The sequence below is a fragment of the Plasmodium inui genome, assembly GCF_000524495.1.
Source record: "Plasmodium inui San Antonio 1 unplaced genomic scaffold supercont1.16, whole genome shotgun sequence".
Lineage (NCBI taxonomy): Eukaryota > Apicomplexa > Aconoidasida > Haemosporida > Plasmodiidae > Plasmodium > Plasmodium inui.
In genome coordinates, this window is record NW_008481850.1 from 510,024 (window position 1) to 522,348 (window position 12,325).

The 12,325-nt window shown below is 41.6% G+C and overlaps 2 protein-coding genes across 2 annotated transcripts; one reads left to right on the forward strand and one right to left on the reverse strand.

Moving 5' to 3' along the window:
- Positions 1–6,283: 6,283 nt before the first annotated feature.
- C922_03712 (hypothetical protein) lies at positions 6,284–7,342 on the forward strand (the record flags this gene model as incomplete). Its single annotated transcript, XM_008819301.1, has 1 exon — positions 6,284–7,342. One exon carries the CDS (start codon positions 6,284–6,286, stop codon positions 7,340–7,342), a length of 1,059 nt encoding a protein of 352 aa, XP_008817523.1.
- A 1,602-nt stretch (positions 7,343–8,944) lies between these two features.
- Positions 8,945–11,317, reverse strand: C922_03713 (hypothetical protein; the record flags this gene model as incomplete). Its single annotated transcript, XM_008819302.1, has 1 exon — positions 8,945–11,317. One exon carries the CDS (start codon positions 11,315–11,317, stop codon positions 8,945–8,947), a length of 2,373 nt encoding a protein of 790 aa, XP_008817524.1.
- Positions 11,318–12,325: the final 1,008 nt, after the last annotated feature.

Here is a 12,325-nt window from a genome sequence, read left to right on the forward strand (position 1 = left end):
ATGTGACGACAACTCGGTAAAGCAATACTAGCTCCATTCGACTAGCTCTGTAATATAACTACTGCGCGTTGGTGATCAGCGCACTGAGGGGAGACCTCCCCGCGCAGTAGCACAGACGTCTCTTCCCCTTAAACAATTGCATGAGAGGCCATACGGTCAGGGTAACCACGTACGTACATGTGCAAGTACATCAGCGGCTGTATATTTTGTTTTTTCCAACCAAGCGAATCCCTACTCACTATGAGTAAGTGAAAGGCTTAATTCGGGGGAAGGGAGGTCTCTATGTTCATGTCGCGCGAGTAAGGTACATATGGATAATGTACATTTACGCAGCGTGAAGAATAACCCTTTGAAGGATGTTTTTTTTTCTCTGCGCTCGTAATTACCTTGTCGAAGAAACAATACAGTCAGAGCTCTTGGGCGAGTATTCAGTGGGAAGGTGGGCTGGGCCAATTCGTTGCTTGGAGTTTTACAAAAATGCTGTTCGGCCCTGAAGTTTTGCAGTAATGCTATTCGTCCGTGGGGGGTTATTGCTTGTATTTGTTCGCACGTTTTATTGGCGTGTTTTGTTCGTATTTTTTTTTTGTTTACTTTAGTTTATTCATATATATGCTTTTGTATCTTCGGGCGGTAACGCAAGTGTTGAATCGCTGAAGTGTTAATCAAAGATAACGGAAAAAGAAAAAATACTGTAACTTACGACCAAGTTGAGGAAAAAATGAAGAAAAATTATAAGAACGCAAATAGTCAAAGAGGAGAAGCGAAAAAAGCAAAGAGAGTTGGAAGCGAAACGGGAACGAAAAAATGCAAGCGATGCTAACGCTAGGCGAACATATGGCAAGATTGGCAAGGCCAAAGAAATCCAACGAAATGAACGAAATGAACGGTGTGAGCACAAAGTTAGGAGATGAAAATAAAAATTCTTCCTTTTCTGACCATGCCGTGTGACCACGTTGTGAGTGGGTTCAAGCGTAAAATGCAAACCCCAGCAGCTGCGTATTGTCCCATACAAGTGTATGCGCAGCGTTATTTATATATTTTGGGCGTAATAATGTTGATGGAAAAAAAATGCCCCTTTTTTTTTTGTGCAAAGTTGCCCGTTTTAAACCTCTGTGTTATGAGCCCCTATATGCGTAAACACCTGACCCTAAGGGGCGCATCGGTAAAGCACGCTTCCTTTTTTTTTTTTGCCTGCAAAGAAAAACCAGTGGGCGGGTGAAGGGTTGATCCAACCATTTTTTTGACAATTTTTTTTCCCCCACCCACTGCCTTATTTTATCTCATCCGATTTGTTTGTGCAAAAGTGAAGAGATGAAAGTATATTTTTGCTATGTGCAATTTAAGGAGAAGATAATTATCCACAAAATTTATGTTTCTTTTTTTTTCTTTTTTTTTTTTCCTTTCTTTTTCGTGTTATACAATAATGTGGCAGCCTTTCTCTGATCGCTTCGGAATGAATAATCTTAAAGTGCATATGATATAGATAGGCAGGTGCACGTGACCCCCTTTACTTCCTTCTCCCACAGAAAGAAAGAAAAATTTTAAAAAAGCAGCCCCCCCAATTATTCCTTCCCTCGCCTGCGTATGTTCACTTTACATACGCAGGTAGTATATAGATTTCTACGTAATCTCTCAATTTAAAGCTCCCCCACTGGTTGCAATGCGAACAAGGGGCAACACAACAACAGGTTGTTGTAGAAAATGGCCTTCCTTGCTAAAACATATGCGGCGTTAGCATCCCGAAGGAGGTTTCTATGAATGAAATTTTGCCTATGCAATTAATATCAGGGGGAAGAGGGAAAAAAAGTAGCTTCGCTCGGCAATGTGAGGGAGCCGTTTGACAGGCGGCATGTATAGGCACCAGCATAAGCATAAACATTTTTTTTTCCTTTTCTTTTTTCAGATTTCGAGAAAAACAGCGGTAGGGAGTGAGGTGAGTTAAGAGGTAGCCTTTTTTTTTTCACATAGAAACTGAATTTACCACTTAAACAGAATATTCCAAAGTTCCTGTAACCTCCGCAGCCTATTGCAACTTTTTGGCGAAATGTCTCTCCCCCATTTTTGGGCCTTCACCATCCGTTCAAGCAGGATTGCACGAGCAGAATACTGTGAAAACATTTCGCATACCTCATAACGGTCAAGCCGTAGTGTTACCCTACCTTTAATGTAGCAATTATGGGAGTGATGGTTTGTCCGCAAGAGGCACCTTTTCCTTTTTCGTCTCACTATTCTGACAAGTGGGATGCATACACGAAAGAATTTCATGTCGTCCTTTTACCTGACCAATTTATGTACTTGTACGGAGGTCAAGGGGTTCGAAACGATGGGGTAGATAAAACGGAGAGGGGCACAGTAACGCATTGCGATTTATGTGTATATATCTGTGTACAAATTTGTTCATATATTACGGAAAATTATGCTTGTGCCGACCCAAAACCGCTTTATGCCGCCTTATAACACCCCTTAAGAATAAACTGCACAGGAGAAATTCACAGCTATGTTGATCCACTTATGCAATTATATCTATACTTCTATGTGTTTCACGTGGAAATTTGCCTGCTCAGCAACTTCGTCCACTTGTTTAACCCATGTGTGTGCGTAGCAGTGCAGGTAACGTTGCTTTTCTAGGTTTCTTTTCTAGGTTGCTTCTCTGGGTTGCTTTTCTAAACAATTAATAAAGTACCCCCTTCCCAGAGGGGTCCCGTCATTTGGAAATCGGAGCAGCCTTATCGTGACCCAATAAAAAGGCACGACTGGGGTGGTCAATCTCTCAAATAGAGCTATTTCCGACTTGGTCAAAAAGTGTTCATATGAACGATGTAGATAGACTGAATTCTGGAAAAAAACAAAGAAAAGAGGAAAGAAAAAAAAGAAAGGTACGAAATTCGAATGATCTACATGATGCTGTATACTCCGTTTGTGTTTCCTCTTACGCGAAAGTAGGAACATATTTTCTCCCACTTTATGCTCAGCTATTTTGCTACCGTATTCTGTAGGAAGCGGCGAAGTTGTTTTGTCTCGCCAATTTTGGGTTCTGCACCCGAGTGTTTCGAACCGAGGGGTTCGAACTTTATTGTGATAAGGTATTCATATCGTGGTACCCCTTAAGGGGGGGCGTCTTTTACTTGAAGGCAGAAATGCTGAATGCCGAGATTCTACTACCTTCTTCCTCTAAATCTGCCAATTATGGCGATATGAGCACAGGAAAATGCGCAAATGTGTGCAATGCATGCGATGTGGTTATTCGAATTGGTGAGTGAACCCCCTTAACGATTATGTGGAAGGCTGTTACACACATGATGCTTTTTCCCTGTTTTTAAAGATTATACTCCCCCAACACCGATGTAGAGGGGAGAATCCGCGCTTGCAGAAACAGAACTGATGCGCACAAATGCCATACATTTATAAGTTTGCTTCTATTTAACAGAAGGGGGGGAACGGATGCTGACGGACGAGGATACACATAAACACGAATAATCAGTCATGCAGCACGTGACTTGGTGCACTATTTCATGGACATGGCATGCACGTTTCGCTCTTACCGCGATTGCGCAATGGAAGGATACTTTTTTTTTTTCATCCAACACATTGTACGTTTCTTTGTTCATTTTTTTTTCATTTTCCCTTTTCAGGGGTCAAATTTCTAAGCACTTCTTCGACCCAGTAGGAGTGCCACCTACGAGGTTCGTTCCGCGCTTTATACCAACAAGACGGGTTCCGCACATAACGCGAAAGTTTCGATATGCCTTTTTTTTCCTCATTGATAGCAGGCCAATAACACGGTTACTCCAATCTAAGGCAAAATTTTTGGGAGGCCCCAAGCAGGGCAGTCTTTCCATTACGTATCATTTTTAACCCTCTACTACATTCCTGTATGGACGTTCTTAAAAGCGCAGTTCACAGGTTGTTTGCAATTGCACAGCGGTCGGTAGGGGAAGACAAAAGTGTTAAACGTTGGAAGGATCCATTTGGTTCTTTAGACATTGTATTGGGATGGATGCATCGTCTTGCTTCCGTGTGGGAAGGACGTGCACCCCTTCAGCCTCACACCCCCAAGCCCCACTGTAAGGATCGGTAAGCGGCACATGCTGACACGAGATAAACACGTTGGAAAGTTTTCATTCATCCGTCCGATTAGTACCGTGCACGCTGCTGCGCAGGGGAAGGAGTTACTAAGTCCAGCGAAAGGTATACGCTCTGTATACATATATGTATATTTATTATGCTTACCCTGTGGGAACACCGACCTGCATAATATGCTACCCTTGTACGGGAACAGGTCATGGCCTATGTAGAAGAATGTTAATACCTTCACCGTCATGCAGCATATGTACCCTCTGCCGCTTTGCAAACCTAAACGATCTCCATAGGAATAGATAACAAAATGGGAAGTCCTTTTTGGAGTATTTTTTTTTTTTAAAGTGGGAAGGAGGTACCGCGTCAATGGAGTACAGTTAATTTTGCCATTGCGCATTTGCTTTCTTTTTCTTTTTTTTTTTTCAAAATGTTTTCTTCTTTTGCTGCCATTTTTTTTGCGTTTCACTTGTGCGTCCCTTTCTTGATTTCTTTATAATTTTTTGTGACTTCTTGCGATTTTTTCTTTTGCTCGCTTAGCTGCCCCATTTATTGTTTCCCTTTTTTTCTTTTTTTTTTTTACCTATTAATTTTTGTCGAGCGGATGGGTCAGGTTTGGTCCATTTAGCCCCCTTCCCTCCTTCTACGCAATCAAGGCAGAAAAAAACATACAATTTTCTGCGACTGTTTTTTTTTTCTTTCTTTTTCCTTTTTTTTTTTTCCTTCTCTTTTCCTTCTTTTGGGGTTATCCAAATAAGTTTGCTGGTTCGTAGGTGAATGCATAGAGAATGATTCCCATTCCACATTCCTTCACCAGGATATAAAACTCATTTTTAATTTGGTACATCATACATGCATGGCGAACAAGTATATAAATGTGGGCACACGAAATATTTTTTTTTTTTACGCACAAAAAAAAATTATAAACCTTTACGCAGAATAAAAAATATATCAATAGGTATAATCGTACCCTTTTTAAAAAAAAAAATTGATCGAGGCAATACGCGCCATGTTCATAAATAACCATTCGTGAATTAATTTTACGGAAAAGTAAAGTTATGAAACTGCAAAGTATGTCATTCGGTAATCGCATTTGAAGAAGAGGAGGAAGCGAACCAAACGCAGTAACGGCCAAACCGCAAAACAAAAAATGCGAAACGCAAAATATATTAACGCAGAAAAAACGCAGTGACGCGAAAAGAGCGAAGAACTCTCACGGACTGTTTAGCCTAACCAACCAGATTTGAAGAAGAAAAAAAAACTGATTTATATGTACTTTTACAAAAAAATTAATCGTTTCAAAATTACGCCAGAGAGTTCGGCGCGTTTCAACAGTAACAGAATTTATTCGACAGTTTCGTCACAAGAATTCTATTTGTTTGGTGATTTAATTTTGGAGTGAAGTACTCTTTGTGCCTTGATTCTCCTGTTAGCTTTTTTCTGTAAACGAGCAGCACTGATGCTATGCCTTTGCGTGCAGGAGCGGAATTGCGGCATAGCATAAACGCGAAGCGTGTCGGCAACCAGCACCCGATTAGCAAGCGTCTAAAGCTTAAGAAAGCAGTTCGCACAAACATGCATATACGTATACATAATAACAGGATGAATGCGTGACCCCTTCAGCTGCGTTGGTATACGCACGTCCAGAAGCGCATACGATTTATGCTTTTTTTATGAGCCCTATCCTACGCCCTTGCGCGCATGAATAGTAGAATTGTTCATTTGTTTTTATCGATTCCTTTTTTTCTCCCCTCTTCCCTCGCATAACACACGTATGTATTTATACATGTGCATGTTTGTGTCTCTATAAATCCCCCCTTTTCTGTTCACCTGTGTGCCCCCCTCTCCACATGACGCATACGTCTCAATACTGTGCGCATGACAGTCGCAGAAAATCGGCCTGTTTGTGTAGCGCTTTTGTTTTACGTAACTGCAATTTGCTCGGCGCATTGTTTCTGACCGGAGCGATTTTTACAACACCTTTTTTTTTGTTTTGTTTCGTTTTTGTTTTTTTACCGTCCCTATAAATATAAGCAGGTGTGTAGGCATATGTATAGGCATATGTATAGGCATATGTTTAAGCATATACATAAGCGTATGTACATGTGAGACAGGAAGGCTCATCTTCTGTTTTTTTTTTTTCTTTTACGCTAACCGCTTTATGCCAACCGCTTTACTCCCTCACGCGAAGCCGAGTCAGTAGATAAAAATGTCAGCAGCCGCCATAGGAGTCGAAAACAGATGTTTAATGAAAAACCAGAAAAACAATAACGGCACACGTGATAGTATCAATGTAGACATAAATCATATTATAAAAGATATATACGGATTTAAGCATGGCAGGAAGAGAAACGTCCAGTTTATTAACGACGACACTTTGTTGAATAGCCAAGACATGAAGAAAATCATAAAGAGAATAAAAATTCAAGACAGCTGTGGGAGTAGCTATACGGGTCATCATGGACCCTGTGACCGTGAGAGTAAAGAGGAGGAAGATTCATTGACGTTAGCTCCACACGATGCCACTTGCAGCAATAGTCAGGACGCTGTTAAGATTGGTTCGGTGGTCGACTCGGATAGAGGATCGGACAGTGGCTTGGAAAGAGCGTCGGACAGCGGTTTGGATAGAGCATCAGACAGCGGCTTCGACAGAGTATCGGACGACGGCTTGGATAACAGCATCCTCCATACCAGCCCACGCGACTGCAACAGTAACAGCTACATACGAAATCGCGACAAGCGCAAAGGCCCCCAAGAATATGAAAACTTCTGCGAAAACAGCCACATTGTAAAAAGACAGGCCAGTAGCAACAATCCGGTTAGAAGTAACTCCACAACGGAATCGCTAGATCATCGAGAAGAAAACAGAACAGCTCTGTCCAAGCACTTCGAACTCTGCATCGATAACGTCCTAGAGCATATCCGCTCCTGTAACGAAATTACTCAAGCGAAGAAAATTATGATTCCCCTGCTAAGTGAATTTATATTAACAAATTTTATCTGTCTGGATGATCATGAGAGGGTTCAAAATGGATACAAAATAAATATCGACACTTTGCAGAAGGAGAAAAAAGTTCTAATAAGTGCTGTAAAAACACAGTATCAAAAAATTATACAGTTGCAAAAATTGGTGGATAGCCAAAAATGTGAAATAAAAAAAAAAAGCGATGAGCTGAATCAGATAAAAGCCAAGGTGCATCAGTACTTTTACGACATTAACAATCCTAACAAAAGAATTTTCTCTATATTGTCCCCAGACGTGTACTAGGTTGGTGCGCGCGGGCATGGGGGGCGGGGAATATAGTCGTTACGTATAGCAGAAGTGGATCGTCTACTGGAGGAGAAGACTCTCTTCCCCCACGAAGCACACAAACAACGCACAATTCGTTCCATACAGTAACTCTAATGATACAATTCGTAACGGGGATGTGCTGGTTTCCCATAAACATGTAACAGTAAAAATGAACGCGCCAATTTATATACCAAGAAGGATAATATAACGTTTGCCAATTTTTTTTTTTTTTTTTATAATTTTCACCCCTGCTGCTGGTAAATCACACAGCCCATATGCCCGTAGAGTCGTCAGCCAAGAATAACTTTTCCAGTTGATAGGAAGATTGCTTACATAATAGTTTTTCTTACCATTTTTGATGTACGCACACGTGAGAAAGAGATTTGGCCTCCCTTGCTGTGCCCCAAAGGAGAGACAAAAAAAAAAAAGAATTATATGCATATTTCACCAGGACACTTTTCTTTTTTCAAGTTGCGCCTTTTCTTATTCACGGCGCATAAGGGGAGTAACAATTTGTGCAGCCTCCTGAACGATCAGGAGCTAGGAGTAGATAAAATTATTTTACACATTACGCTGCATGTGTGTGGTGGTGGGCTCCCCTATGTACGAAGGTTGATCGTTCCGCGGAGAAGTTTTCGAGGCATTATCATTGTTACCACACTGGAGACGTGATCTCACAGTTGCGACTACGAATATGCGAAGAAGCGATAGGCGAACGAACTGCGGCTACTCGAAGACAATCCTTCCGCCGCACGACTGGACGCACATAAGTATATATTAAGCGGAGGTGCAACCACATGTTTGAGCATTTTTATACGAAGCTGCAAAAAAAAAAAATCGTCCAATTTTTGCACCCAGTTTTCGCACCCAATTTCTGAGCCCAATTTTTGCATCCAATTTTTTTAATTGTTAAATGTACCCTTTTATTATAAGTTTTTTATAAAATGTTTTTTTTTTCAAAAATGGAAAACTCAGTACTGTAGCAAAGTTAAAATTAATATGGTTCCCCCCAAATGTATTTATTACTTTTTCTTTTTGTCCCTTCCTCGTGTGGACGGTGTGAACGGTTGGTTATGTAGTATTGGGGGGTTCCTCGGCCAAATATGTTTTTCCCCCGTTTGGGGGCATCGCACGGGCAGGAGCATTTCCTCGCCAAAGCGCATCTTGTTAAGCAAACGAAAAGGAAAATTAAAGCAACTGTTCCGGGGGACACCCGTTGGAAACAAAACAAAACAAAAACAAAGCTAAGCGAAACATTTTCAACTTAACAAAAAAGTGGACAAGGAGGAAAGACTAAATGTTTAAAAACAGGCACACCACCCCGAGGAGATGCTCATACATCGGTGAACGATCAAAATTGGGAAAAAATTGGATGAGCACATGAGAGGGGAGGGAAAATCAAAGGGGAATTAAAAAATGTGCCAAATGGGGCGGTGTCTCTACAGGGAGGTCTTCGAAGGGGACATAAGCACATATATATATATATATAGGGGGTCATACCCTATGCAAACAAGAGAGACTCCATTTTTTCCCCACTGTGCTTCTGCTTCCCCATGTTGGCGACATGTCTTCGAAAGGCTAACTCACCCTGCTCTTACTCGTGAGAAGCATTCCGAGGTCGATAGTTCGTTTCCGCTTCGGTTTTCGCCTCATTCTATATCTGGCTATATACGCTGCAGCAAAATCGTGTTGGCGTTTTATCTCTTGCAGATTGATAGGTAAATTTATTAGCGGGTTGAAACCGTTGTCTTGAAATTGATCTTCATTCTCGTTGCAGACGCTGCTACTGTTAACTGAATTTTGCTCCTCCGTTGTTCTGCTGTTATTGCTGGGAAGGTCACTACCTGGTGGGAAGCTCCCATTGGGGAGTAGTGCTTTCCTTTGATATAATTTCCCATTGGGGGCAGAAATGGACGAAGAGGATTCACTGTTGTTGGTAACTCCGTTGGTTGCTTTGTCATTATGGCTTCGGTTGTTATCGCTTGAGAAGTAAGACGTGCCTATCGTGGACGTAATGTTGGCTTCCCCGTTTGAGGCGGCGGCACTGACGGGTAACGTTACTCCGCCATTTACTGTGATGCTTTCCCATTTGTTCTGTTTGTCTAGGCCGATCGAAGCACCACCATTGGTTTGGTAGTACGCATGGTTATCGTCCTCTCCCCTCCTCCCCTTCCCCCCCCCGACCTCTTCCTCGTCTTTATTCCCATTGCCAACCTTTTGACTTTTAATAATCGTATCAATTATATTTTTAATGTTCGCGTTAATAATTAAGGCATCTGAATTTATAAGCTTCTGACAGTTTGGACATTTCATCATTTGGGATCTACCATCCCCCCCCCCGTTGTGTTGGTACCCGGATGAGGAGAACTGAGGAGAAGAGTAATTATTTTTCCTTTTTCTGTTATACCTGTAGAGGCAGCCTTTGCAGTAGGTCTCTCCACAGCAAGGTAGAGTTGTCGGGGAAGAGTACAATTTTTTACATAAGAGGCATTTGTACAGATTAGAGATCTTGTCTTCCTCCTGGCTTGGGTAACTGCTATTCGTGGGATGAAGACTACTGCTAAGGTTCCCACTAAGAAGGTTATCACTTAGGTTCCCCCTGCCATCTCTACCCCGATCACTATCCATGTCAGCATTCCTAGTATCGTTATTGTTCACGCCCAGGTAAATATTAATCTTATCATCAACACTGCGATATAGGTATGCACTGCCACTGACATCTTCAACGTCTTTCATCACCCCATAGCTTCCATCCTTCAGAATATAAATCTGGTCATACTTATTAATATCCTCTGCTTTAATTTTCGTAAGAAAGTTCGTCGGGATTCCTGTGGGTACCTTTATCTTCTTATTATTGTTAAAAGAGCTCATGGTGCAATTCCTAATGCTGTGCCCCTTCTTCCCGCACATGTGACATATGTAGTCGGGCGAAACATACTTTGTGCTTGTCTCTTGGTTGCTCCCATTGTTATAGAAAGTCTGTCCCTTCTGTTGACTTCTCCAGTTTGTGTAAGTGCTATGACTATTTGCATTGCCATAGAGACTATTTTGTGAGGCCCCCCTCATTTTGTAGTACTTACTACATGTCCCTGCCACTCCGTTTTGGAAGTGGTGATCTCCTCTGGAAGCGGAGGACTCCGAATTGTAGGCACTTAAATTCTTCGAGATGGAGGAAGCGGAAGCAGAAACAGAGGCAAAGGCAGATGCAGACGCAGCAGCAGGAGATGCTACACTCTTAAATTTATTGTTCCCATAAAACTGGGAAACATTATTTCTATCCTTTTTATAATAATTTGACATTCTAGATTTGGCAAAGTCTGGACGTTGATGGTAGGGGTTATTTTCTTCCATCACTTGCTGGATCTTCATGTCCTCATCATCCTCATTATTTTCTTTCGTACTTATAGCATTTCTGTTGTAGACGTTCCATGGCTGTTTACTGCTATATGGGTAATTCGCCCTTCGGCTCATCTTGGGTGCTCTGTTTAGCTCCAGGCTATTTGGCTTCCCCTCGTGCGTCCCTATACCTCGTTGGTTGCTCGCTAGTCCGCCACTATCATATGCGCTCCCAACCGTAGTAGTTCCATTTGCCTTATTATCTTGCACTTCACTTTGTCTCTCACCGGAGAGGGGCATAACTCCACTTCTATTGTCTTGCACACTTTTGTTCCTTTCCAAATAGGCATGATTACTTCTTTGCAGCAACTCTTTAACCACATCTATATTGCTCCGCTGGATTTCCACCAGCATTTCATTTTGTATGCTTTCATATTCGCTCAGCACTCTGTTGTTGTGGTAAAGGAGAATGTCCAGGCTGCTTTGTAGATTCAAGTTGGCCGCCTCCAGGATCTTCTTCTTTATCGTGTTGTAACTGCAGGGGAGGGAGATCCTTAAAATGTTCGCGTTCCCTTTGTTCCCCCGAAAATTCCAGTAGATGAAGGTGCCTATCATTTTGCTTCACAGAGGCGAGGTGAGCGGCCAAGTTAGCGATCCCGTTAGCGGTCAAGTTACCGCTCGGCCAGTAGGGATCACCAATTAACTGTGGGGCAAAATCCCACGGACGCGCTGACACACTGTCTCCCCAACCAGTTCGGCTTTTAAGTCTTCGCAAGGTTCGTACTAAAGGTCGCCTCGATTGGTTTGTCCCTCTTGAGCACTCATCTCATCTGCATAAGTATTACCAACACAAGGCGCACAGAAAAAGAAAAAAAAAATGCCTACGCTTGGGAGGAGATATCTAAAGAGTAAGCAGGCTAAAGTAAAAACATGAAGACACATACGACTAAGACATGTAACTTTTTTAGTGGGAGAAAGAAAGAAAAAAAAAGGAGCAATTTTTTAGGTCTATGACTGTGTGTTCTTTTTTTTTTCTGCTTTAAAAGTTTACAGTAAGTTTTTTTTTTTTCTCCTTTTTTCTCATCTGTAACGTTTTCACGTTTTGATTGGAGCAACAGGCAATTTCTCCTATGTGGTTACATTCCCTGTGTGCTCATTTTTTTATTCTTCTATACAGGTTTTTTTTTCCGCGCTGTCGATGAGCGTTGCATGGATACTCCTGACAGTTTCGCCTTTGAATGTCTTAGTGCAAACGGGTACATATACGTAGATATATACACTTAAGTATATATGCATGTATGTTCCTTTTCTTTTTCCTTTTTCTTTTTTTTTTTTTTTCCTTTCAGCTTTCTCTCGCTTTGCTAAGTGACGGGGGAAAAGGAGAAACTTCTGATCGTGGATGCATTCATTATTCATACAATCCGACTTTTTATTCCTTTTTTGACTTGCGATAGGTGAATGTGTTTTTTGAAAAAAAGCTATGCAGGCATAAGGTGTAGAAGTGTATACATGTAGGCATACGTACGTATGGCGGGAACGCACACCCACTATTGCAAAAAAAAAAAACACATCACACAAAACCATACGAAATGTGGTACATGGTCACTCTGTAAAAAAAAAAAA